Source organism: Pongo abelii, chromosome 16, assembly GCF_028885655.2.
Source record: "Pongo abelii isolate AG06213 chromosome 16, NHGRI_mPonAbe1-v2.0_pri, whole genome shotgun sequence".
Taxonomy (NCBI): Eukaryota; Metazoa; Chordata; class Mammalia; order Primates; family Hominidae; genus Pongo; species Pongo abelii.
This window is the reverse complement of record NC_072001.2, coordinates 44849226-44876743: the sequence shown is the minus strand read 5'-3', so window position 1 is coordinate 44876743 and position 27518 is coordinate 44849226. Positions and strand designations below refer to the sequence as shown.

General features: G+C 46.8%; 1 protein-coding gene across 1 annotated transcript in view; it reads left to right on the top strand.

Moving 5' to 3' along the window:
- The window catches only part of EHD4 (EH domain containing 4), a 75689-nt gene that overhangs the window by 24809 nt on the left and 23362 nt on the right, over positions 1 to 27518 (top strand). Inside the window, exon 3 of the mRNA XM_002825340.6 lies at positions 4511 to 4608. Coding sequence (XP_002825386.2) covers positions 4511 to 4608 — 98 coding nt within the window. The remainder of the gene's footprint in view (positions 1 to 4510; positions 4609 to 27518) is intronic.

The following is a 27518-nucleotide window of genomic DNA, read 5'->3' as shown; positions in this document are numbered from 1 at the left end:
CATTTGTGGTAGGACCATATAATAAGAATTTTTACAGTTCAGTTGTCAAAGTCTTCTTTGTGGGTTGTGTCCTATTTACTGTGCAAATTTAGGAGGTTGTATTATCTCTCTGGTTTTACCCTCATCAATAAAGTGGGCTGGGGTGAAAAGAAGTACTTTGAAACAATTCTATACTCTCTCCGCTGTAAGCTTAGGTTTATTTGAACCTAATGGCACACGTGGAAGTCCGCAGGGCTGTTGAATTGCTCAGAGAGGTTTAGAGACCTGTGCAAGGTCAACGTCTCAGAATGAGTGAGTAAGGGAGATGTCTGGAGCCCAAATTTCCTATCTCCTGTTCCCCACCCTGACACTCCACACCACTAGGTAGAGAGCAGACCACACAAGGAAGCCTCTTTGGGGGTGAGTTCCAGGGCTGTGGCACGTCACGCCTTTGTCTTAGGATGTTGCCCTGCATGTGATATGCCACACAGCAGTGGTTCCAGGGTGTGCCATGGTAATAGTAGCCCAGGAGTGAAGAACCTGGGCTCTGCAGTCAGCACTGCCAAGTTCATATCCCAGCTCCATCACTTCTCAGCAAGTTATGGCGTGTGTCTCCTCTGTGCCCAGTCTCCTCCTCTAAATGCAGAGGCTCACAGCCCTACCCATAAGGCTGCAGTAAGGCTGGAGTTAATGTGCATGGAAAGTACTTCGAACTGTGCCCGACACCCAGTAAGAGGTGAGGAAATGTTTGTGCTATTTTATTATTATTATAACTACTACAGATATTACTGTTTTGTTGAGAAATCAAAATCAGTATTAAGGTACTTTCTGGTTCTTCTAAAAGTCTAGTTTTTAAAATGCTGATCATTTAATTGGAATTTTAGTGTTTGGGGGAAATTTTAAGTAATCTCCTTGCCCCCTCCTTCTGTAGATATGTATGTATGTATGTATTTATCTGAGACAGGGTCTCACTCTCTTGCACAGGCTGTAGTGCACTGGCACTATCAAAGCTCACTGCAGCTCTGACCTCCTGGGCTCAAGCCATCCTCCCACCTCGGCCTCCTGAGTAGCTGGGACTGCAGGCACATGCCACCATGCCCGGCTAATTTTATTTTTTGTAGAGACAAAGTCTCATTATGGTGCCCAGGCTGGTCTTGAACTCCTGGGTTCGAGAGATCGTCCCCACTCAGCCTCCAAAGTGCTGGGATTACAGGCGAGGGTCACGGTGCCTGGCTTTACTCTCTCCTTTTACTGTGTGGCAGGACTCCTAGCAGCTTGCCTGAGACCTCATAGCCTGGACCATTACTTTATCCCCCGTCTCTGCTACCCCTGGCCCTTCCTTAGACATGGAGAGGATATGGAGTTGGGGGGGCAGCCTAGGATCTTCAGTTGCTCCGTCTTCTTCTCTTACTTCAGAAGACAACATTTATCAGGTCATCCTCGGGTGAGGGCCACTCAAAAAAGCCATGTGAGGCTCCTGGGTTGAACCAGCATGTGTCTGCATATTTTACGTGAAATGTAGAGGGCAAGGCACAGATCCTCCTGGTGTTAATCTCCCCAGGAAAGAGTAGGAAATCCATCTTGGGACAGCAAATCTGTGCTTGGAAGCATTTCAATAAGCTGGGCCGGCCAGGGCCCTCTTACTGGGTGTCAGGCACCGTTCGAAGCACTTTCCGTGCACATTAACTCCAGGCTCACCGCAACCTTACAGGTAGGGCTGTGAGCCTCTGCTTATAAAGGAGGAGGCTGGGCGCAGAGGAGTCACACGACATACCTTGCCCAGTCCCATGGCTGTGAGTTGATGGGGTCGGGACATAAACTTGGCAGTGCTGACTGCAGAGCCCAGGTTCTTCACTACTGGGCTACGACTACCGCTGCACTGCTGTTATACACACAGCAAGTACGTTTGCTGTGCGCCTCCCTTTCTCAGAGCAGAAGTGTGAGGCATGATTGCTAGAACACCATTAGGATTTTTTCTGATCCCAGCATAACTTCATAGGAATGCATTCGTATGCAGTTGTCACCTCGCAGCATGAGCATGGCACCACAGGGTCTCAATGCTCCTTTCTGTTCTCTTGCCTGCCCTTCACCCCTGGACACTGTCTTTCAGGGAGCAGAGTCCAGCTGTGCACACAAAACCCCAGCCGCCCACTCTTGAGGTGCCCCAGCCAAAGCTCTCCCTCCACCTTCCCCTCCTCCTCCTCATCCTCTCTTTTTCAGCCATCCTGGGCTCCTCGCTTTGCCCCCTTGTATGCCATGTGGTGACGTCAGCACATCTCACGGTGGCTTGCTCTGTGGCTCCCGTGCTTGGCCTCTGCTATCATGTCAGGAGGCCTGGAAGCTGTGGAAAGGCTGTCACTTTACACGCAGGGAGTGAACAGTGTGCAAATTTTGCATCCCTCTGTTAGCCTCACCTGAGAATCTAGGGTTTGGCTGTTTTGGAAAAATGGATATTGAGTGTGAGCTTGTGGTTTGGGGAAAAGATCAGCCTCTCCACAGGAATGGTTTGCAGAAAATTGTTTCACGTAGGTGTGATGTGTTCAGCTCTGCCAGATGTCTGGGGCCATCTGATGGAAAGGATGGGATGGCACTGAGAGACAATCATTCCTGACAAGAAACGAGGTTCACCACAGACGCGCCCAGAGCCCTGTTCCTACCCCAATTCTAGAGAATTGAATAATGGCATGGTGGGGTTTTTTCTGTGAACTTACAAAGAATGCTTGGTGAGCCTCATGTGCTTTATTCCCACAAACCTCTCCCCGTGTTGGGTAGTAGGGTTTATTTAAAGATTGGGGTACAGGAGGGGACTGTGCACAAGTGTCTGCAGACAGGTAGAAATGGGGGGCTTCTCTTCCACTAACTTGACCCTTTGCTTTTAATGTTATGAGGTTTTTAACTTTGTGGGTTAAATTCCACCCCACCGACATCAGAAACAGTAGGCTGCAGTCTGCAACCAGCCGTGTGTTAACAGCACGGCCTCAGAATGTCACAACTGCTTTGTGCTTCAACTTTTCCACCTGCAAAAGGGTCCTAATATATTTTCCTATATCTTCCTGGGCCGATTTGAAAATGTAGGAAAGACTGTGTGAAAATCGTGTCCCAAGCCCCTTCAGAGAAAGTGATTTTGAAATGTCAGTAACGGCCGCTCATACCCAGGGCTGTGGTGTCCACATGTGCGCTGTGGAGGCTGACCAGGCCTCCCTGTCCTGCATTCCCAGCATTTTTCCTTTGTGAATAATCCCCACCACTTCCACCACACGGAAGAATTGAGCTTTTAGCTTTCTGCCCACACAGACACAGATGTCAGCCATCCATAGTAAAGGAAAAGGAGAGGCATCCTCCACTTTCTGCCTTAAACATGCACAATGCCTCACAAAGGTCTAGCCCAGGCCCTGGTGCCTAGGGTGGAAGTAACAAAGCACTTCCTGCCATCACTTGTGGAGTTACTCAGTCTGAAAGCTAAAAGGACATCGCCAGACCCTGTCGAGAAACCACCATTTTCATGTGAGGAACCTGAGACCCAGAGCAGGGAGGCCCTTACCCAGAGTCCCATAGCAGATCATCAGGAAACGCTGGGCAGAACTTGAACCCAGGTCTGCTGACCCACAGGCTAGATTTTTCCTCCCCACTCTGCTTCCGTGGGGTGGATGCAAGGGCAGTGACTACAGGGAAAGGGACCAAGATCAGGAGGAGGAGATGGTATCAGGCGAATGAGGAACAAGAGGGGCCTAAAGATGCTCAGCCAGGGCCTTCCCCAACCTGGTCCCCTCACCTACTCGCCAGCTCCCCTAGACTCCTAAGCACCTGGAGGATGTTGGGTGTCACAGGTGCCTGCCCTTCCCTGGCCCTAAAGCCATAGGGGACACCGGGCTGGATGCTAAGTCCCTGGGGCATCAGATGGGGAAACAGGCCCCAGTCCCTCCAGCTTTCATGCTGGGGAATAGGCAGGGAGCTTGGGGCTGTCCAGCCCCGTGGGCCAGTGCACCCTGAAGAAGGCATGGGATTCCCAGGGGGAGAGGCCCAGGATGCTTGGGCAGGGACCAGCATGGAGCCAGGAGAGGTGAGGCCCATGGCTTTGGAGGCAGGCTGACCTGGGTTTAAGGCACCGCTCCTGAGTGACTCTGAGCATTACTTAACCTCTCTTACGTTAAGGATAATTCCTTCACCTCATGAGGTCAATATGAGGATCAAATGAGAGGATATTTGTAAGATACCTACATGTTCAATAAATGTTAGCTAAAATCAAAATGAACAGAAAGGCATCAGGTGGCAGATGGCAGCAGGTGCTTGTGCACTTTCCATACCTGTCCCATGGGCCAGCATCTGTTCTCTGTGGCAGGATGGAGGTGCTGTCAATCTCCTCCAAGCTCCTACTTCACAAACGACTTCATTAGGCATCCTCAGTTTCTGTCAGTCTCCTTCAGGCCCCCACTTTACAGATGTCAGTAAGCCCAGAGAGGCCAAGGAGCCCCATGGTTGGAGCACTCTGCGATGCCCAGTTTCTGACCCCTCTTTGATCCGTCTCTTCCAGATTCATGTGCTCACAGCTCCCCAATCAGGTCCTGAAGAGCATCAGCATCATCGACAGCCCTGGCATCCTTTCTGGGGAGAAGCAGCGCATCAGCCGAGGTCAGTGCTTGTCCCCGCCCCTCCCCACCAAGTGCTGGCTGAGGCCCTCTCTGCTGTGAGCAGAGGATTTCTGTCCCTATATTATTCTATCCATCCTCCAGGACAGCTGTTGGGCAGCTGAAGGGGCCCCAAGTGTCAACCAGGAGTTCATAGCATCAAAGACTCTGCCCCCTCCAGGGGCTTATATTCTGTGAGAAAGACATTTGTCAAGTTACACATGAGTAAATGAAGATGAGGAGTGGGGTAAACAATGGGAGGTATCGAGGTGTGAGGGGACCTGGCTTGGCCTCGGGGTGTTGGGAGAGGCAGCATTGGATGAAGCAGCATTGGAACTAGGATCTGAAGGAGGAGTAGGAATTACCTAAGGGAAGCTGTGGGGTGGGGAGAAACTGTGAAGCATTCAGAGGGGATCTGTGAAGGATAGAAAATGCTTGTGCAGAAGCATAAGCTTCTCCAGCCTTCACAAGATAAGGCTGAGGCAATAGCTGCTTCTAGGCCTGTGCTTTGTAGTCAAAACAGATGGGTCTGCTGGGTACAGTGGCTCATGCCTGTAATCCCAGCACTTTGGGAGGCTGAGGCAGGTGGATCAGCTGAGGTCAGGAGTTCGAGAACAGCCTGGCCAACATGGTGAAACCCTATCTCTACTAAAAATACAAAAATTAGCTGGGCATGGTGGTAGGCACCTGTAGTCCCAGCTACGTAGGAGGCTGAGGCACGAGAGCTGAACCTGGGAGGTGGAGGTTGCGGAGAGCTGAGATCATGCCACGGCACTCCAGCCTGTGGGCGAAAGAGCGAAACTCCGTCTCAAAAAAAAAAACGGTGGGCCTGCTGTCTCCCTCCATCCTGGAGGAAGGGGGCATCAGGGGCAGACCAGAGGACAGAGTTGACTTACGGAGAGGAAATGCCTGATCGGGAGGGTCAGGATGAGTTCCTGCCATCACAGGTCCAGAGGCAGCTCAAGTCATTCCCTTGCCCTGGCCCTTGAAACAAAGGCGGGTTGCTGGGAGGGAGGAGATGAAGCAGATACATCGCTGCCGTCACTTCTGGCTGAGAACTCTTCACAACCCCTTGAACAGCAAGTCGGTATCACTGTGCTGAGAAGTCTGGGCATGCCAGGGTTGAGCAGAAGCCTGTGTGGGGTCACGGTCGCAGGTTACGACCAGGCAGTGAACACCCCACAGCTCACAAAGCAGAAGTGCAGTTACATAGGCCAGCGAGGGTCCTGTGACAGGCGTCAAGAAAGGGATTCCGAGGCCAATAAGCCCTCCTTTCTCTTGGCATTTTGGGAATGCCATCTCTGCTGCTCCGTGGCCCCACAGAGAGCTCGGGGCTGCGCTGAGCCGAGGCCTCCCAGGGTGCCTGCTGTGCCTTCACTGTTTCAGTCAGGGACTTGCCAGCTATGGAATGCCATTAAGGCCACCTTTCCCGGGCCTCCAACAACCTTGCAATTATGAAACAAAAAACAAAAAACAAAAAACAAACAGGTTAATGCTATTCATAAATATCTTGTTGGCTTTATTTTCTATTATAAAAGTATAGATGTTTGTGGCAAAGGATTCAGTCAATGAATAAGAATGTAAAAAAAAACTCAGTGTCACATTTAACAATTATTAATGGTTTTCTCTCACTTCTTAGAGACTTTTTCCTACGCATATGCAAACACATTTATAATAGAAATGGGATTACCATGCACATTTTCTACAACTTTATTTTTCCTCGTAACAGTCTATCTTGGACATCATTCCATGCCAGTATATTCAGATTATTTCATTCCTTTTAATAGCTGCTTGGGTTCCATTAAAGTGACATAATATAGTTCATTTTGCTGATTTGTGGACATCATGATTGTTAATCATTTTTTATGCTTACAAATAGTGCTGTGGATGGTCGTCTTTTTATGTGTATCTTTATACCTCAGTGCCAATCAATTTTTTTTTAAGAGTCAGTTGAGGACCATTAATTTAGCCCCAGAAAGGTTGCTCTGCAGATAGTATGGATAATAAAGCAGGCCCGTGTTCCATAGCTATTCTGAGCTGCCCATGTTTCACTGCTTCTCCATTTCTGACTGAATATGCTGGAGAAATATGTGGTCCTGGTAACTCTTTCTTTTTACCTCTAAATTTTAAGGCCCCCAGATTTTGGCTCCCACCATATGCATTTGTTTTCATTGGCAGGCCTTTAGCCAATTCTGTTCACCTGAGTCTTGCAGCGTCTCTCCTTTGCTTAGTAATCGTGTCTTTCAAACTGTAGCTCTCTTACAATAGTGTTGACACATGGATTAATGCTTCCAGAATGCTTTGAAGATCAGTTCTTTGTATCACTTTATAATATGATCTGACTCATATCCTGGTCTGACTTATTGTGGCATGTACTTACTCACATCCTATGCACAGAAATAGCATGTATGTTCCAGGTAGTCGGTGCTCCCTGCCACACTGATGGACACAGCAACAGGTGGGGAAAGACCCAGAGCCACAAGCGATGACAGCACAATGGGCCACAGCCGTGGTTCCCAAGCCCGGTTCCACACGGTGTTAGGGGCACAGCTGGTGGTGGAAGTCACTCAGCTGACATTTTCAACACACTAACCCCAAAGAATGCATACTGTTGTAAAGCAGCTTCGGCTCAAACGATTGCAAACAGTGCCACGTTCTCACGCATACTCACACCTACACCCAGCTTCGTAAGACCAGCTTCATAAGACCACAGCCCCACCTTTGCCAGGAATTAATGTCAACATGGGATAATAGACTGGGTACAAATTGTGACCCCACAAGATGTTTAAAGCATCCCCCATGGACTTTATTGGCGGGTCTTTGCCGCCCTTATGGGCATTGTGCCTGAGAAGGAGGAAAGGTGGCCGCTGGTGTACTGCCCTCCACTGCTCCTCCTTTCCCCTTTGTGCAGTTGATAATTAACCCTCAAAAGCTGAGTGGCTGGACGCAGTGGCTCACACCTGTAATCCCAGCCCTTTGGGAGGCCAAGGCACGAGGATCCCTTGAGTTCAGGAGTTCGAGACCAGCTTGGCCAACATAGTGAGACCTCATCTCTATTTATTAAAAAAAAAAAAGAAAAAATACGTAGCATTCCAAGGGAGTAAACGTCATCTAAATCTCCTGTTTAGGAGCTGTATAAATGAAACCCATGAAGGCAATTGATTTTGGGGCAATTTTTAGTATACTACTCCATATGGAAACTCCTTACCCCTCAAATGTTCCTTAGTTCAATTATGGTTAGCAGAAAATCTTTTTTTTTTTTTTTGAGACGGAGTCTTGCTGTGTCACCAAAGCTGGAATGCAATGGAGTGCTCACTGCAGCCTCTGCCTCGCAGGTTCAGGTGATTCTCCTGCCTCAGCCTCCCGAGTAGCTGGGACTACAGGTGCCCACCACCATGCCTGGCTAATTTTTGTATTTTTAGAAGTGACGGGGTTTCACCATATTGATTCTTGAGGGCTTTCCTTAACATTTCTTTAACATTGTCTAGGAGGACTTAAAGATGTTGTATATAAATGTTAAAATGGTAATCAGTATGGTAACCATATTGGCCAGACTGGTCTCAAACTCCTGACCTCAGATGTGATCCGCCCACCTCAGCCTCCCAAAGTGCTGGGATTATAGATGTGAGCCACCATGCCTGGCCATTGGCAGAAAATCTTTACGGACAACAGACTAGGTTAGTTTAATTACTAACCTGTAGCTTTCCTGGCTGACGTGAAGTGTTGAACTCCCATCAAGCAAGGATAAAAGTGTTCTGATATATTTATAATAATAATATTCTGATCAAGTAATAGCTTCCTAAAAGTCCTACAAACTTTTCTTGATTTCTTTTCTTGTATTTTAGTAGCCAGTGAAAGAATGTTTGGATTCCTGCGGTTTTCTAAATTGCTTTCTTGAAGTGTATGGGTAAATCCGAGTTGGTTCACTCTTCAGAACATCCTTTGCCCTTGACGATAGCAGCCAGGTGTTTGCCTCTGCGATGAGAAGAAAGAGCACCTTTATCCATACGCATAGCATTTTCCTTCCCACTCGACCTCTTATCATGCTGGCCACTGAAATACTGTTTCCTGGAATACTATTGAGTTCATGCTGAACCTAAACATAATCTAGGATTTGTTTCTAGAGTTAGCATGAATACAAGTGTGTTCCCAGCTACTTAGTACAAACCTCCGGATTCTGACTCCAATCATAACATCCTTTGAAAAATTATAGTGTAGCAACTGGTATTCTTGTCAATCTGTTTAGCATTTGGCATTTTCAAGGTGCTGTTTTAGCCACAGATTATTTCTATGGTTTCTTGAGAATATGAGGTTTTGTGTAGCCTTAAATAGACTTGATTTTGGTAATAAAAATAGTACAGCTTTTCCCTTTTAAAAATTTAAATAACTCTAGAAGGAAAAAACTCTATCTAAATTTTGTAACAGATCGACTTACTCTCTCAGGAACAACAGCTGTCAAATGAAAATTCGAGAGTGTCTTTTCCTGATGTTTAAGCCCTCGCCTCTTAATCCCAGCCTGTTCATTATAAATCAATGAATAGAACTGGGAAGACAATGAAAAATAAAAGGACAGAAAATGCCCTGCTAGTAAAAGCAGTGAACAATAATAGTACATGAAACCAGGAGGATCTAACTGCACTTCAGATAACATGACAGGCAATAACAGAAACTTCAGAATCACTGATTACCATTTTAACATTTATATACAAACATCTTTAAGTCCTCCTAGGCAATGTTAAGGAGATGTTAAGGAAAGCCCTCAAGGATCAAAAAGGCGCCTGGGTAGTGATATAAACAGAACAGGCTGTTTCAAGGGTCTGCCAACATAGCTAAGGTGCTCAAACACAATACAGGTTGAACATCTTGAAACTGAAAATTCAAAATCCAAAATCCTCCAAAATCCAAAACTTTTTGCCATGATGCCACAAGTGGAAAATTCTACACCTGACCTCATGGGACAGGGCACAATCCAAACTTTGTTTCATGCACGAAATTATTTTAAATGTTCTATAAAATTACCTTTAGGCCATCTGTATATGGTGTCTATGAAACATAAATGAATTTAGTGTTTAGGCTTGGGTCCCTTTCCCAAGATCTCTCATTATATATATATGCAGAGATTCCCCAATCAGAAAATCTGAAATCCAGAACACTTCCAGTCCCAACCTTTTCGGATAAGGTTTACTCAACCCATATCTCAAAAGAATCGACAGAGCTAGGAAACGGGGCCTGGACATCCAAGCTGTGACTAAGAGGGGTGCAGAAAAAAATGAAAAAGACACCAGCAGACCACAATCAGGGAAGTACAAACGCATCCACTTTTGAACTTTGAAGACAAAAGACCGGATTTTGAAGCTTGCTCGGGAAAGGAGAGAGAACACTTAGAGATGTCCAGATAAGAATGACTTCCCCTCTCAGGCTTTCGTAACAAGAAAGATTTGAGAGGAAAACACACACATATGCAAAAAAGAAATGAGTCTTTTTTCCTAAAAGACCAAGAACCCTCAGTTCCCTTCTATTGGTCTATGTGTCTGTCCTTCTGAAAGGCTGTTGATCAGAGCCTGGCTGGAGAGATGGGCGAGCTCTCTAGCCAGCCAAGGCAGGGCACTGTGGGCCAGTGTGCAGACAAAGTGAGACGAAGACATGACACTCTTACCACAGCCCCTGCCTAGCACCCAAGTCAAGGGAGAGATGACTGTGGCTGCCCTTCCTGTCGATATCTCTTCTAGACAGCAGAAAGAGTGTGTGAAAGAACAGAGAGAGATATGTGAGCTTAGGGCCCTTGGAGGAATGGGAGCTGTGCGTGTGGCTGCAACATGGGTCCATGGCAGGCGGGCGCACGTGGCAGGAGACTCAAATTTGTCCTGAAGGCCACATGGAATACTGAGGGGTAGGAGGTATGGGAGGACGTGGTAGAGAATAATGTAGAATAGAACATGCAGCCACAGGCGCGGATCATGAAGCCATTTTTTAATTTAGAGTTTGCATTCAGTGATCTGACTCTGAGCTTTGTCTGGATTTGGCGGTGACAGAAAAGTGTCCATCCCTGGAGGCGGGGGCCCAGCCCTGATGATTTGTTGGCAGATCCTGTTTTCCAGCCAGGGCTAAGGCCAGTCTGAGGTTGGGTTGTGAGGTCCTGGACATCACTAGCCACTTGGGCCTCTAGCAGGAAATCCTGATTTTTGTTTCGGGGAAGTTTTGACAAACGCATCCAGACTCCTTTTCCGCTGGTGCCACGGGAAATTCCACACAACAAGTGTTACTGCTTCCGGCCCTGATGTGAGCATATCGCCACTGTGACTCACAACAGCATTCGCCAGCCCTGGCAGCTATTTTGAGTTTTTGTTAATACATCAAATGCATTATTGATTGTGAGAAATGACTGTTTTTATCTAAACTTGAAACCTTGACTTTTACATGAAAAACAAAAAATTTTATTTGATGGGGAGAAGGACACTTCACTTACTTTGCATATAGAGCATTTCATATTTATGTTTATGATATAAAACATTTCACGGGATATCTCAGACATTGGGATACAGAGATTAATCAGAGAAAAACATTTGCTCCTTACTCTTTTGAGTAATAATAATAATAGCTAATACTCTCATAGTGCATTCTTAAGTGCTTTCCACATATTATTAACTCATTTGCTCCTCACAAAAGCTCTGTGAGGTAGGAGCAGTTATCCCATTTTATAGAAGAGAAGACTGAGGCACAGAGAGCTTAAGAAATTTGCTGACAATCATGTAGCAAGTATGGTAGCTTGTCTTCAAAGATACTGCCTCCCCCCACCGCCACGCCAAGACCTGTGCCTCCCAGCATTCGTGCCTTGGGAGTCTTCTCTCCATGAGTCTGGATTGACCTTCTAACTCACTTTTGATCAGTAGAATTCTGCAGAAGTGATACTTCATGATTTCCTAAGGCTAGGTCATAAGAAGCCCTGCAGGTTCCACCTAAATCTCTTCAAGTGTTCATTCTGTGGGAAGCCGAATGCCATCTAAAAAGTACAACTACTCTTAGTAGTTGTCATACTGTGACTGAGACCGCCATTCTGTGAGGGAAGCCCAAGCTAGTCACAGGGAGAGGCCAAGAGGCCCAGGCAGCCTCCTTGGCTGGTCCAGCTGAGATGTGAGTGAAGGGGCCATCACAGAACCAGCTCAGTTGAGCTGTCAGGTGACTCCAGCCCCAACCACTGTCTGACTATCACCTTCTGACAGACCCCAAGTGAGAACCCAACTGAGCCCAGTCAACCCACAGAACCACCAGAGAAAATAGAAGTTATTGTTTAAGCCACTACATTTTAAGGTGGCTGATGACCAAAATAGCCAATAAGTGGTTGAGTGGGATTGAAACCAGGCAGTCTGGTTCCAGAGCGCATGCTGTTAACCACAAGAGAGGTGGATGCAAACCAGGGCAAAATACAGCTGCCAGTCACACACACGGAGAAGGCAGCAAACCCCATGAGAAAATGTAATTGATGCTTTCCCCCAACAACATCAAATCTTCTATTTTTTTCCTTTAGCAATTTTTGATGATAATTTTGCTTGGAAAAGAGTACACACTACCCTGCAGTCTCACTCCTAGGATAGTGGAAAGGGGAAAGAGGTTTTCTTATGTTGAATGTCTGCTGTGCACCCCACTCTGCTGTGCCCCCTGGTCAATTTCTTAAGCACCTACTATGTGTCAGGTACCAGGTGCCTTAGGTTTCACAGCAACAGTGAGACCTCATGGCTGCCTTCATGAAGCATATACTAGGGGAGACAGAGGAGCCAAAACACAAAACAAATGCAATTGAAACAAAGACGTGTCCCACAGCAAGGGGTGGGCAGTCAGGGAGGGCTCTCTGAGGAGGTGGCATTTAGGCTGGACGTAAAGAATGGAGGGTTTGCCTGGCAGAGAGTTGGGGGAAGAGCTCTGCAGTGGGAGGAGCTGCATTGGCAAAGGCAGAGAGTAGGTGAGACCTGGCAGGTTCGGGGAAGGCGGAGGCTAGGGAGCAGCCAGGAAGTGGTGGGTGATGAGATCAGGAGGCCCCCCCGCCACCTGCTGTGATCTGTAGGCCTTGGGGAAGTGCATAGATTTTTCTCTGAGAGTACCAGGAAGCCACTGAAGGATTGTCTTTTTCAATCTTCTGTTGATTACCTAGAATTATTTGGAATGTCCGGGTCTTCCTGTACTGGGCAAGAACAGCCCTGGGCCTGCCACTCAGTTCTCTGGGTGTGTTTGGTTGCTGGTTTTTCTCTTTCCTTGGGCCATGCAATTGCTGTCCTTTCCTTCTCTGTCATACGTGTGGCATATGTGTTCTAGGCCAGCCTCTCCCTGCTGCTCCCTCCTGCTCTGGAGTCCAAACGGCTGCAAATGATGCTCAGAAGACTAGCACGGTGAGCCCCAGGGTCCACAGACAGTTATCACCTGGGGAGCTGTTAAAATGCTGCTTCAGCCAGGCAGAGGGGCTCACACTTGTAGTCCTAGAACTTGAGGCTGAGTCGAGAGGATCACTTGAGGGCAGGAGTTCCAGACCAGCCTGGGCAGCATAGAGAGACCCAGTCTCTACAAAAGATAAAATAAATTAGTTGGGTGTGGTGGTGTGTTCTCGTAGTCCTATCTCCTTGGGAGGCCGAGGCAAGAGAATCTTGAGCCCAGTAGTTTGAGGCTGCGGTGAGCTATAATTGTGCCACTGTACTCCAGCCTGGGTAACAGAGCAAAATGCCATTTATTTATTTGAAAAAAAAAAAAAAAAACTTCCTGGCACACGGTTCAGGGGCATCTGGGCAGGGTCCAGAGGGTTCTGATACAGAGGGCCCCATTTTGAGGAATCTGGGTTAGGGCTGAGCCACCACTCCTGAGCCTGAGCCTGTCCCTCCTACATACCCTGCCATCCCCAAAACAAGTGAAAGAAGGGGCTGGCAAACTTGGAGAACCTACCGAAACCAACCTGGGCTTTGTCCTGCATCTCCGTATGCCCCAGGGTGAAGGCTGCCCTCTCAGTGAACAGAGGGGAGAATTTGAGTGAGAGAGATGATGGGGTGGGGCAGGCTCTGTGACTAACCAGCCTCCTCCCAGGGCAGGGCTTTGGAAGGAAGCAGAGGTGACTGTCCCACGGGAGTCACCAAGTGACCCTGTCGGCCTCATGGGTGTCTGACAGGGAGGGCGTGAGGCCTGATGCTGGGTCCTCAGTCTGTGTCTCACTGCTTGCAGGAGCACCCCTGCCTAGCCTACTTTGGAAGCTAGGATTTTTAGGGACCCCTAATGAAAATAAAGAAGGAATTTTTTTGAAGTTTTCAGGTACACTTTGAAACGTTTAATAACCTTCCCTGGTGTTATGGGGACATTCCTGTTACACAGCCTCAATCCCTGTTGCTAGAGGTGGTAAAGCCTCTCTCCCTCCTAATCACTGTGCACCAGTGGGGAACCCCCAGCCTAGAAGGTGGGAGGGAAAGATTATAAATGCAGGATTCTAGGTGGAAGAGAGGCAGCGGCAGTCCATGCCGAGAAACACTGGCCGGGCACGTTTCTCCCTGTCCCCTGCTCTTTCCCTTGCCAACTGGGCAACCTGGGCGAGTTACTTCACCTCTTTGAGCTTCATTTTCCCCTGCTCTAAAACAGGGGAAAGTACTTTCTCTCGTACAGTGGGATCTTACGAGAATCTGAATGATCTGTGTTCATACCTAAGCGCTCCATAGATATCAGCCATTCCTGTGATCTGTGAAGCTCAGAGTGAGAGGGAAACAGCAAAAGGCCCTCCCCAGGATACACGTGTGGCTTGAATTCAGGTTTCATGTACCTGTGCCCGGCAGGCAGGCAGGCATCTCGACCATCCAAACAAGCCTGTGGATGGGGAAACGCTGAAAATAACAAGGCTTTCAGGGAACGTCTGTATTTTCCTTAGAAAGACAGAGGGAGGTGGGGAGATGTAGGCACACTCCTGTGAGCCCTGGAGGAGGCTGACCTGAGCTCGAATCCCAGCATGGGGCCCTGTGAGCCTCTTTCCGCTTTTATAAAGTGAGGGAATTTTCCTTCCCAGGGTTGTTTTGAAGATAACATGTGTAAACCATTTAACATGGATCATGATTAATAACTGGTGATAGGGGCTGTCATGATTCATTTTATAGGACTGGGGTGGTCCCAGAATAGACGGACCGAGCTCAGAGGGCCCGCTCAGCCAAGCGCTCAGCATTTCCCAGGGGAGGGCAGAGGATGGCCGAGTCCTGGGACTCAGACAAGGGCCTTGCTCTTCCAGAGATCCAAAGCAGGGGCGGTGAGGGTGCGTGAAGTATTTGGGCCTGACCGTAGAGCTATGGAAAGCCACGAGAATGCAGACAAGGGCTGGAGCTGGGAAACCTGCTGAAGAGAATGACCTGGGAGCGGTGTTCTGTGGCTGAGGGGACCGGCTTCTGGCACTCCTCCAATTCTTTTTGCCGTAATCCTCTTTCTTGTATCTAGGGATATTTCTCACATGTGCCCTGATGCAGTTTCCTCAAGAAACCTCCATTCACCTGTAATCTTAGTCTCTTTCTCAAAATCGCCTCCTGTTGGAATCCAAATCAAGATGCAAAGCACAAATCAAACCATGTATGCAGCGTTTCACCTTTCTGAAGCACCCTGCGGTGGGTAGGTGTGTATGTGCTTGGGACAAAAGGCTACAAAAAGATAGTGAAGAATGTCTGTACCACCCATATCCCCCAGTTCCTCTCCCAGAGCAGACCCTGTCTGCAGACCCTGGGGCTCCTCCCAGCTCACCCGCCCACTCACGTGGAGCCCTGGTGGGATTCGCTCCACTGCCCTGTGTCTTGATTTTCCCACTTATAGTAAATCTTGTAGCTTGTCCATGTCTGTACTTTGGAGCTGCCTCCCGCAGTCCATCATATAAATGGACCAGAATTAATAGGTGCCATCCTTTTGTGGGTGACGTTCAGGCTGTTCCTAATCTTTTGCTGATACAAACAGTGCCACAGTGGATTTAGACAGTTTAGCATGTACAGTGCAAGTGTATACAGTTGGCACGATAACGTGCAAATATATCTTGAAAATTGCTGAGTAGGGAGGAGCTTAAAAAAGAAATTGCTGGCCGGGCGCGGCGGCTCACTCCTGTAATCCAGCACTTTGGCAGACTGAGGCGGGCGGATCATGAGGTCAGGAGTTCGAGACCAGCCTGACCAACATGGTGAAACCCTGTCTCTACTAAAAATACAAAAATTAGCCAGGCGTGGTGGCATGCGCCTGTAATCCCAGCTACTCAGGAGGCTGAGGCAGGAGAATCACTTGAACCTGGGAGGTGGAGGTTGCAGTGAGCCGAGATTGCACCACTGCATTCCAGCCTGGGTGACAGAGCTAGACTCTGTCTCAAAAAAAAAAAAAAGAAATTGCTGAGTAGATTTTAAGTGTTCTTACCACAACAAAACAAGTATGTGAAGTAATGCATATGCTAATTGCATTGTCAATTTAGCCATTTCACAATGAATGCATATTCTATTTTAATTTAATTTTACTTTATTTTATGTTTTATTTTATTTTGAGACAGGATCTTGAAGCTCCGTCACCCGGGCTGAAGTGCAGTGGCACGATCACAGCTCACTGCAGCCTTGACCTCCTGGGTTCAAGTGATCCTCCCACCTCAGCCTCCTGAGTAGCTGGGACTATAGGCACGCACCACTATGCCCAGCTAATGTTTTGCATTTTTTGTAGAGATGGAGTTTCACCTTGTTGCCCAGGCTGGCCTCAAACTCCTAGGCTCAAGTGATTCACCTGCTTCAGCCTCCCAAAGTGGTGGGATTGCAGGCATGAGCCACTGCATCCAGCCTCAGCGTATACAAATTTCAGAACAACATGTTGGACATGATAAATATATACAATTTTTCTTCATCAATGTAAAAAAATAAATGAAATAGAGACTAATCCAAAAAATGTGCAGATGTAACTCTAAGATGCATTCCTAGAAGTGGAATTTTGGAATCAAAAGGAACTGCGGTCTTTTTATAATGTTAGCTGGTGCCAAAAATGCCACTGTAGAAGGCATGCCTGTTTACATGCTCACCATCTCATTATGATTCTAATTTTCATTCCTCATGGTTAGTGTGGTTGAGCATCTTTTCATGTATACCTTTTTAAAGTATTTCCTTTTCTGGAGGTATTTGACTATTTTGAAATACTGTTGGTAAATACGTGGACTACTTTTAGCAAAATAAGTGAGTCATTTTTTTATAAGGAGCCCCGTGTGGATTCCCATGGTTCCCACTGACTGGGTCTTTCTTTCCATCTGTGACGTAAGCCCAGAAATAACTGTCTGTGAGTAATAGTTTGGCTTGAGGAGCTGGTTAGCTGATAACTTAATTGCTAGAGCTGGTCTGCAGGGCTGGCTGTTGTCCACAGGCATGCAGGACACTTGTGCAATGCCAAGATGTTTGAAAAGAGGAACAGCAGGGTGAGGGGCGGGGTCTTCAGGTCAGAAGTTGCTTTCTAGCCCTTTTTGACCCCAGTTGTCATCCCCTTGGTTTAACATTTCTCTTTAGAAAACTGTAACCTGAAAAAACATTACCTTTGCCCTTCTGAACCACAGAATGACAAGATGCATTGTCAGAGTCAGAGCCTTGTTTGTAAATGTTTGACCTTATCACGTTTGGGCGGAGTCTGTTGGCATTTTGCCTCAAGAAAATTCAGTGCAAGTAATGTTTGCCAAGCCGACTCCGTCTGATTTATAGACATATTGTATGAGACTTTCTAGCCTGACTTATACACAAAGCCCACTTGAAAAATGAGGAATGGACAATTTCCATGTGCGTGACACGGGATTCCTGGATCTGTTCATCCTAATATATAATAATATCAGAAGGTTAGATGGGGTGACTTCTTAAGCATCCTTGGAAGTCATACATTCCACAACCCTTCCTCCGGATAGTTTCTTTCAGTATAGAGTTGTTTGGAATTGGATGACAATAAGTTAAACTTTAGGGCAACTAATTACACCTATAGAAACACTCAAGGACCTTCAAATTGGCCCAAATGCTATAGCACATGAATCCAGTAGAAGGGATGTAATAAAATGAAACTTACTGTATGATAATTGTGTCATTTAGAGTTGTTCATTCAGTATTCCTGTAGCCATCTGAAGGGTCTACTGTAGCCATCTGAAGGGTCATCTTAGGCTGGCACTGTAACTAGTTCGTGTCTGTACTATACAGATGCTGAGCTAAATCGATTTTCCTGGGAATCTGGCTTTTTATTTCAAAGAATCTTACTTTTTGGAACCACTTTAGATAGCTAAAATTTAAGATCTAGAAAGAATCCTTTTTGATCATCTGACTCACAGGTATAGAAACTGAGGCCCAGCAGAATGAAATTGTTAAGCCAGGCTCCAGGACTTACAGGATGTGTTGTAGGTTTTTTACCAACTTCCCTCTCCAGCAAAGAGCCTAAAATGACTGATAATACCATGTTGCTGTCTTTCTCCAGGGCTCAGCCTTCTTTAAATGGGCCTGCTTCTTCATCTGGTATTTAATCTGAGATGGAAAGTGAGATGCAAAACCCAATTTTCCCTTTCACTTGGTCACATGCCCAGAAGCAGCAGCGTTCAGTGGGCCGAGTACTGGCGTGGAACCTTCCGCTGTTCCCATGTCTGTGGCGTGGCACAAACCTGTGATGTGGGGCTCTCCCGCCCTTGCCCTGGAGGGGCCTTCAGGGACATGTGGCTCACCTATCTGTTATTGTCACAGCATCCCCCAGAGGAAGGAGGGACAGGCTGTGAGGTTAGCTTGTTTATTTTATGAGGAAACAGGCACAGAAAAATTAATTTACAAAGTCTTGGGCAAAATCCCAAAGGAAGGAGGAATGGGAAGAGCAGAGAGCGGATAAACAGCCCAACACCATCCCTGGGCACGCCTGGTTCTTGCTTTTATTTAAATTTTGATAGCTTCTGTGGCCACACCCACTTCAGGCTAGGTACTGGGAGACAACCTCCGGGGTTTTCTGGTAACCAGTTACATTCTCCAAGAGGTGGCCATTACCAGCTGAAAGGTTCAAGGTGAACTCACATCCAGCCTCTCCAAAAGGAGCTTGGGAACCTGTGTTCCCTCCGGGCAGTCTCCCAGACCGGGTTTGGTATCAGCCCCTCCCTGCCACTGCCCTGCGTCTGGTCAGCTGGGGAGAAGGGGGCAGGGAGGAGAGAAGGCCGGTGGAGCAGAGCCATTCATTCTGTGGCTTATTTTGTCATCAGCAGCTCCCATTGCTCCCGCTGACTGGGGACTGCCTCTTCCTCGGGGGTGTAGTTGCTGAGTTACTGCTTCCCCCTCAGGGTGGTGCTCGGCACACCCAGCATAGCCTCTGGCAGGAAAGTGCTGGAATCCAGACCTTCAGCAAAAGCGCCATTGTAGAAGAAAAAGAACAACCTCCTCAATAATAATGCAAGTGGGCCAATAATTTTTACAGTATGCATATTTGTTTTCTTGATATAAAAATAATATATATTCATTGTAGAACACTTAGAAAACCACAAATCAAAAAGGAGAAAATGAAGTACACTCACCTCTGATTCTACCATCCTGGTACACATATGGTGCAGTGCAGTGGGTGAAAGCACAGGCTCTAGGATCCGAATCCCTGGGTTTGAATCCGGGCTCCCCTGAGAAACAGCTGTGTGCCTTGGGTCGGTTATTTAACCTCTCTGAGTCTTTTTTCCTCCCCTGTAAAATGGGGGTAATAAAAGTACCTACTTCGTGGGATTGTTGCAAGGATTACAAGATTGTAGTGATATGGAGCTCACAGGGCAGTGCAGGAATGTAGTAAGAGCTAAGTAAATATTTGCTGCAGTTGTTGATTTATAGCTATCATTTTGCTCTCTGCCATGATGACATTTTCAGAAGACATTTTCAGAAGCAGACTTTCCTAGTTGCAAAGTAAACTCAGCCTGGAAACAATGCAGAGACTCCTTGCCCCGAAGTGGCTGTTATTATTAACTAAAGGGACTCTTTTAGAAGTGTATTTATAATACCTGAGCTATCCCAGATAGTTGATGTTTACTTTGAGATGATTTACACTTCCCCTAGTTAGTAACAACCCTTTTTTAGAAATGCATACCACTATTTAAGCAACTAAACCTGCCAGATTGCTAAAAATCAGTTACATTTCTTCTTCAAGTGAATTCACTTGATTAAACCAATTTTACTGTATTTTACTGTGATAAGAACACTTACAAAATCTACCCTCTTTCTGCATTTTTAAGTATCCATTACAAGCACAATGTGGCTGTAGGCACAGTGTGGTTCCATAGATCTCTAGAACTTATTCATCTTGCCTAACTGAAATTTTATGCCAGTTGATTAGCAAAGCCCCATTTCCTTCTCCCCACAGCCTCTGGCACTCACGGTTCCCCTCTCTGATTTTGTGTGTTTGACTATTTTACATATCTTATACAAGTAGAATTATGTGTGTTTGTCCTTCTGTGATGGGCTTATTTCACTTAGCATGTTTTTTTCCTCAAGGGCCACCCATGTTGTTGCATACTGCAGAATTTTTTTTTGAGGCTAAATAGTATTCCATTGGATGTGTACACCACATTTTCTCTATCCATTCATTCATTGATGGATGCTTTTCTTATATCTACATCTTGGCTATTGCCATTAAGCATCCATCAATGAATGAATGGATAAAGAAATGATGCCCGTAATGCTGCAGTAAACATGGGTGTGCAGATATCTCTTCAAAGTCCTGATTTCAGTTCTTTTGGACAAATACCCAAAGTGGGATTGCTGGATGATATGATAGTTCCATTTTTAATTTTTGGAGGAATAAACCAAATGTATTGAACACCTACTGTGTTCAGTAGTAATTCCTGGGTGTATAGTGGTGAATAGAATAAGGAGTGGCGTCTCTGCCCTCAGAATTTCTGTCTTATAGTCAGGAAATGTATATACCATTTCAGAGTATAAGTGCTATGAAGGAAATTCATTAAAGCTATAAGACTCTATCCCCGGGAACCTGATTTGATAGTGTGAGGCATCTGCAGTGGGCCTTTGGGTTACAGACACAGTGAAGACTTGGCCCTGCTCTCAGGCTGCTGCAGACCCCATCAGGAGGAAACAGGAAAGGTGGTTCTGTTCCACTGGGTGGGGGAAGGCCACCCGGAGGAAAGTGCCCCAGAGGGATGAGTGGCTGTAGATGGAGAAGAGGAAAGGGCATTCCAGACAGAAAAGCCTGAGCAAGGGTGTGGAGACAGGGAAGTACAGGATGCTACTGGGGAACAGCAAAGAGCCCAGTGTGGTTTGTGCAGTGGAGAGGGTGGGGCTTAGTAAGAGACTATGAGCAAAGGTTGAGAGTTGAGGCAGAGGCTAGTCATGGAGAATTTGTTCTGTAAACATTTATTCTAGAAGTGATCAGGGACACTCACAGTTTTGGAGATCATCTCTGAGTTCTAAGAAGGGATGGGGATCGTCTGAGGGCTGGATTGGTGAGGATGGAACCTGGGGACAAGAAGGCACTCTTGGTGCCTGCCTCGTGCTGGACGCTCACTGCGCGGGTGCTGGAGGGACACAAAGGTGAACATGCAGCCAGGAGAGCCTGGGGTTGCACAGACAGAGCCACACAGAAAGTGCTGGGGGCAGGGGTAGGAATGCCCACATGGAACTGGAGCTGCTGACTCTGGGAGGGGCGGTCAGGGCGTCGAAAAGAGGAGAGGTTTGAGTGGAAGAGTCTTAGGCAGTGTTCCGTCACCACCACGGGCAAGTGGCCCTGCCCACCCCAGGAGGGGGGGGAGGGACACGGCAGGGGGAGCCTGGCTGCATTTCTGCCTGCCCTGCATTGCCTTGCATCCTTTCATTAACACACATCTTTCTTTGTTTTTTTTATTTAAGTAGAGCCAGGGCCTCACTCACCCAGGCTGGTCTCGAACTCCTGAGCTCAAGTGATCCTCTCGCCTTGGCCTCCTAAAGTGCTGGGATTACAGGTCTGAGCCACCATGCCTGGCCATAGACACACATCTTGTTTAAAACTCATAATTAGAAACTTGGCTCTGAAAAGAAATGTAAGCATTATTTTTCTCTTGTTATTTTATTAAAAATAGACTGCCAAATTTTCTTCCTCAGGGACCCCCGTGCTATATTTACCTGAGCCAGGGAGCCACTGTTCTAACCCCTTATGCCATTTCCTGGTAGCTCTTTCTCTGGCCAGGATGGAGGACCCCAGTTTCCACAGGGGCTGTGACGGGAAGCCTTGATTGGGTAGAAGGGGCTCCTTCCTTCCTGCCCCCTCCTTTTGTTCCCAGAACATGGAGCCAGGAATGCCAATCTGGGATCTTGCGCAGGACAAATTCTTTCTCCTAGTTCCCCAAGCTGTGTAGCTTTTGGGTCCTTTGGCAAAGAAAGAAACTATATTTTGAAGCAACTGGACTGATTACATCTCTTTTTTGTTCCAGACTAATACAGGTTTCACTGGAAGGTCTTAAAGAATTGAAATTTCTATTAATTGCATGAATAAGTGTTGAAAATATACTGAGCACAGTGGGATGGTTCTATGATTATGTTGAGTCCTGCACCCACAACACACACTCGTACATGCAAACACACTTAGGTCCAGATCGTTCCATGCCCCAGGCCACATTGCATTGTGCCTAGCTGAAACCAATTCTCACAAACTTGGAGCATTCTCACTCCTGTTCTGTCACCATGAGAGGTTTTCATCACCTTGGCCAGAAAGCGGGATGCAGGTTAGCTGCTTTGAGTGGTTCTTAAGGCCGATTTCCTCTAAAGCTTAAGGCTTCTACTTTAGCTTCATTCACCTCCATATACAGCCAGCTTAGGTATGAATAGCCCCTTGATGAACAGATTTCAACTTCCTGGTCCATTCAGCAGTTTGTGGAGATGTGTATCTTTAAACAAGTTTAGCAGCCTTGGGATTTTTCTTTCTTTTCTTCCTGTTTACTTTTGCTTTTTAAGTCAATTTTGTTGAAGTATAACATATGATTAAATGCACCTTTTTTTTTTTTTTGAGATGGAGTCCCTCTCTGTCACCCAGGCTGGAGTACAGTGGCACAGTCTCGGCTCACTGCAGCCTCCACCTCTTGGGTTGAAGCGATTCTCCTGCCTCAGCCTCCCGAGTAGCTGGAATTACAGGTACCTGCCAAAAATTAGCCTGGCTAATTTTTGTATTTTTAGTAGAGACAGGGTTTCGCCAAGTTGGCCAGGCTGATCTCGAACTCCTGACCTCAGGCGATCCACCTGCCTTGACCTCCCAAAATGCTGGGATTACAGGCGTGAAAAATGCATCTATTCTATCTAATTGTACAGTTTGTTGAATTTGACATATTTGCATACTCATGTGACTACGGCCATCATCAAGATATAGAAACTTTCCATCACCCTGACATGCTCCCTGTTTGTCCGTTCCACTCACCAGCCAGGCTCCTGTCACAGGCAGCCACTGCCTGCTTTCTGTCACTATAGTTTAGCTTTGCCTCTTCTGAAATCTCATAGGAATGGAATCCCCCAGAAAGCACTCTCTGGTGTCTGGCTTCTTTCACTCAGCATAATGTGTCTGAGGTTCAGCCATGCACAGGTCAGCAGTTCATTCCTCTTCACGGCTGAGTAGTATTCCACTGAATAGTGCCACAGCGTATCCATCGCGTCCCATTGAGGGACATGAGATTGCTTCTAGTTTGGGGCTTATAGAAGTGTGTCCCTCAGGCCAGGTGCAGTGGCTCACGCCTGTAATCCCAGCACTTTGGGAGGCCAAGGCAGGTGGATCATGAGGCCAGGAGATCGAGACCATCCTGGCTAACGCGGTGAAACCCCATCTCTACTGAAAATACAAAAAAAAAAAAATTAGCCGGGCATGGTGGCGGGCACCTGTAGTCCCAGCTACTCGTAGTCCCAGCTACTCGGGAGGCTGAGGCAGGAGAATGGCGTGAACCCGGGAGGAGGAGCTTGCAATGAGCTGAGATCGCGCCACTACACTCCAGCCTGGGTGACAGAGCCAGACTCCATCTCAAAAAAAAGAAGTGTGTCCCTCAGTGACAGTTCCAACCACATCCTAGACACTCCATAATTACTCACCAATCCATTTCTTTACTTTTGTCTTTGAAGTGTCTCGTAAAATTCCAAGATGTTCAGTGTACTCTCAATGTCCAGAGAGATGTATTCCAAAAGATTGTTTAAAGCCAATGTTGGGAATTTTGAACAGATTTTTTCACAGAAAACATTCAGTCCTTTCAGAAGCATTGACTGAGACCTTCTCGTGGTCAGCACTGTTCTGGGCTGTGACCAGCAGGTAAGAAGGCCCACCCTTGCAGCTTAGAGCCCAGCAGGGTTGTAGGACTCCTGTAGGATCCCAGGAGAGCAGGGGCTGCTTCTCAGAGGACACAGAGCTTGGTCTCAAAGGCTGAGTCCGAGCTGTTGTGTCTCTACCCAGCACTGGGCACCAGGTGGATGCATCTATGAACTGGGATGTCTGTAAGAACTGAATGGTGCACGTCCAGACCAAACACAGTCCACTCAGAATTTTAAAAACACTATATAGGCCAGGCACGGCGGCTCACACCTGTAATCCCAGCCCTTTGGGAGGCCGAGGCAGGAGGATCACCTGAGCCCAGGAGTTTGAGACCAGCCTGGGCAACATAGTGAGACCCATCTCTATAAAAAATTTTTTAAACTTAGCCAGGCGTGGTGACGCACACCTGTGATCCCAGCTACTTGGGAGGCTGAGGCAGGAGGATCACCTGAGCCCAGGAGTTTGAGACCAGCCTGGGCAACATAGTGAGACCCATCTCTATAAAAAATTTTTTAAAACTTAGCCAGGCGTGGTGACGCACACCTGTGATCCCAGCTACTTGGGAGGCTGAGGCAGGAGAATTGCTTAAGCCAGGGAGGTCAAGGCCACAGTGAGCCATAATCACCCCACTGCACTCCAGCCCACATGACAGAGTGAGACCCTGTCTTAAAACAAACAAACTGCTAAGCAGACCAAACAAAACAGCAGCTGAGCACCACATTCAGTCTGAGGTCCACTGTTTTTCACCCTTGTTCTAAGTGATCGCTTCTTTCCCAGGCCTACGTAGCACAGTGTAGCTAACCTCTAGTGTTCCTGGGAACCTAACCACCCTCTAATAGAACCTTTGGAAAAATTCATTATTCTCATCCTTCTGGGTACAAATGTGTGCCCTGCGTTATCCCAGCCAGCATGGGTATGTATAGGACTTTCCTGAGCTAGGGAGTGTCTGTGATTAAAATCATAGATTCAATTTAGGAGCAAGCTGGAATCTTTAAGACCTGCTGGTAGAAAAGGAAGGCCACTGGGCTTCTGTGAGTCTGCTGCTCTATTGACCGTATATGAGCAGTGTTTTTGTTCCCTTGGTGTCTTCTGTTATCTACTTCTGAGCACTGATTCCCTCACTTGGCTCAAGCATTGGTGTGCTGTCGTCTTCACCCTAAATAATTTTATTTCCTTCTGTAACTGCAGACTGTGCTTCTCCCACAAATATTTCTTGCATCCCCACTGTATGCCAGGCACTGGATACAAAGATTTTTAAAATAACCAGTAGATAGCATTTTGGACAGCTTTCTAGGTGCCAAGGTGATTCTAAATGCTTCACGTATATTAACTCTGCAGCTCCTGAGGCCTGTGGATACTATTATCAGCCCTAGGGTAGCCCTAAGACACTATTATTACAGATGAGGAAACGAGGCACAGAGAGGTGAAGTAATTTGCCCAAGGTCACAGAACTAGTAATTGATGGAGCCAGGAAGGTCCCAGGCAGTCTGGGTCCAAGGCCCACATTGTCCACCACTATCTTGTGTGACCATGATGAAGACATGGTTCCTATGGTTAGAGAATATATAATCTAATAAGAGAGACCAGACCATCCCTCTGATTTTAATACCCTGTGTGAAGTGGTGCCATAGGCAGCACAGGCAAGGGAACTCAGGATGGGGAGCAGTTGAGGAAACCAGAGTAACCACAGCTCAAATTTGCTGAAAGTTAACAAAGTCTCAATGCCTTATGGATAAAAGCATTTTCTCATGTAATCACTCAACAACCCGATCTTACAGGTGAAAAAAACTGGAGCTTAAAGTTAAGTAATGTCTGACTTAATCAAAGTTGGCCCAGATATTTTGAAGAATGACTAGTGTTTGGGCTGGCTTTCTAGGCTCAGTCTAGACCGTAGAGGAAGGGCTCGCCAGGGCCATGGCCCAGCATGGGCAAAAGCAGGGAGCTTGGGTGAGTTTTAAAATCCGTCTTCAAATAAGCGTGTTCCAGTTCTGTTTCCTCAACCTGTGATGCATCACCTAAACATCTATTGGTAACTTTTTGGAATAAAAGGAACTAATACTACTTTAAGTGTATTTGATTTGCTTTGTTGCTTGCTAACCAACAGGAACATAAACCTATCTGTACAATTTCCCTACCCTGGTATTCAGTCTAGACAGTGATCCTCAAACTGCACCATGCATTGCAATCACCTGGGGAGCTTCCAAGTGCAGATCGCCAGGCTCAGCCCCAGGGATTCTGATTCAGTGGTTCTGGGGAGGGGCCTAGGAGTCTAAACTTTAGCAAGCCCCTTATTTCATTCCAACACAGGAACAGGCTTTGAGGATCAGTGGTCTCTAGGTCCTTCTGAATCACTGTTTTCCTTTAGCAGGCAGACTAAATGACATATTGGAAGTTAGATCCACTGGGATTTTTGAGTAGCTAGGTATTTGGTGCCTGAGTCCTTCATGACACGAGAATCAAGCGGACCTATTCAGCCTTAGGAGGAGGGAGAGACTCTGACACATGCTACACCACAGATGGACCGTGAGGACGGTGTGCTGAGTGAAAGAAGCCGGACACAAAAGGACACTTCTCTGAAGTACCTAGAGTAGTCAAATTCATAGAGACAAAAAGTAGAATGGTGGTCACCAGGGGCTAGAGAGAGGAGGGGAGAATTAGTGCTTAATGGGTTCAGAGTTTCAGTTGGATGGTGGTGATGGTTGTACAACAATGTGACTTATTTAATGCCACTGGGCAGTACACTTAAAATGCTTAAAGTAGCAAAATAATCCTAACTTTGTAGGGGGAGGTGGTAAGCAGGCCAACCTCTCCCAGCTTTGATCATTCCTTGCTCTCTTTTGGACACGGTGATTTCTACTCCTTTGATTGTGTTGCCTGGTGTGTGACAGGCCATCCTCAGCCTGTCACACCTGCTCAGGGACAGAACAAACACAGCTCTGCCTGCCTGTACTTCTCGAACTGTATTAAGCTCTCATTGTTGCTTTAACACAAGAAAATATGGATATGCACCTGTTCCTCCAGACATGAGTATTGGCGTCACTTATAGTAAACTTAAATCTGGCAGCTCTGTTCCTAATAACTTTTGATTTCACTATAGCATTGAAATGGCATCTTTTTTAAAGATACTTAAATTAACCGTTAGGAACTCAAATTTAAGTTAAAGTTTAAATACAAGTGTTGCAATCAAAGCTAACCATTCAACCCAGGCAGCCCTGGGAGGAAGAGAGACTGCATCCGCATGGCTGGGTTGGCACAAGCACGGCAGGGTTGGCGCGAGCACAGCTAGTGGCAGCAGCTGTGTTTCAGTTTGGGTGGCAGGTTTCTTTCGGAACTGACAGTAAGAGGTATTCCGAAATCTTAAATGGGGGTGAGGGGAGGATTGTTTACCAATTGTGGTTTTGTTTGTTTGTTTTTGTTTTGTTTTGTTTTTGTGACAGGGTCTCACTCTCTCACCCAGGGCTGGAGTATAGTGGTGTGTCCATGGCTCACCGCCTCAAACTCCTGGCCTCAAGTGATCTTCCTGCCTCAGCCTCCCAAGTAGCTGAGCCCACATGCATATGCCACCATGCCCAGTTAATTTGTTTTTATTTTTTGTAGAGACAGGGTCTCACCATATTGCCAGGTGGTTTCAAACTCCTAGCCTCAAACAATCCTCCCGCCTCT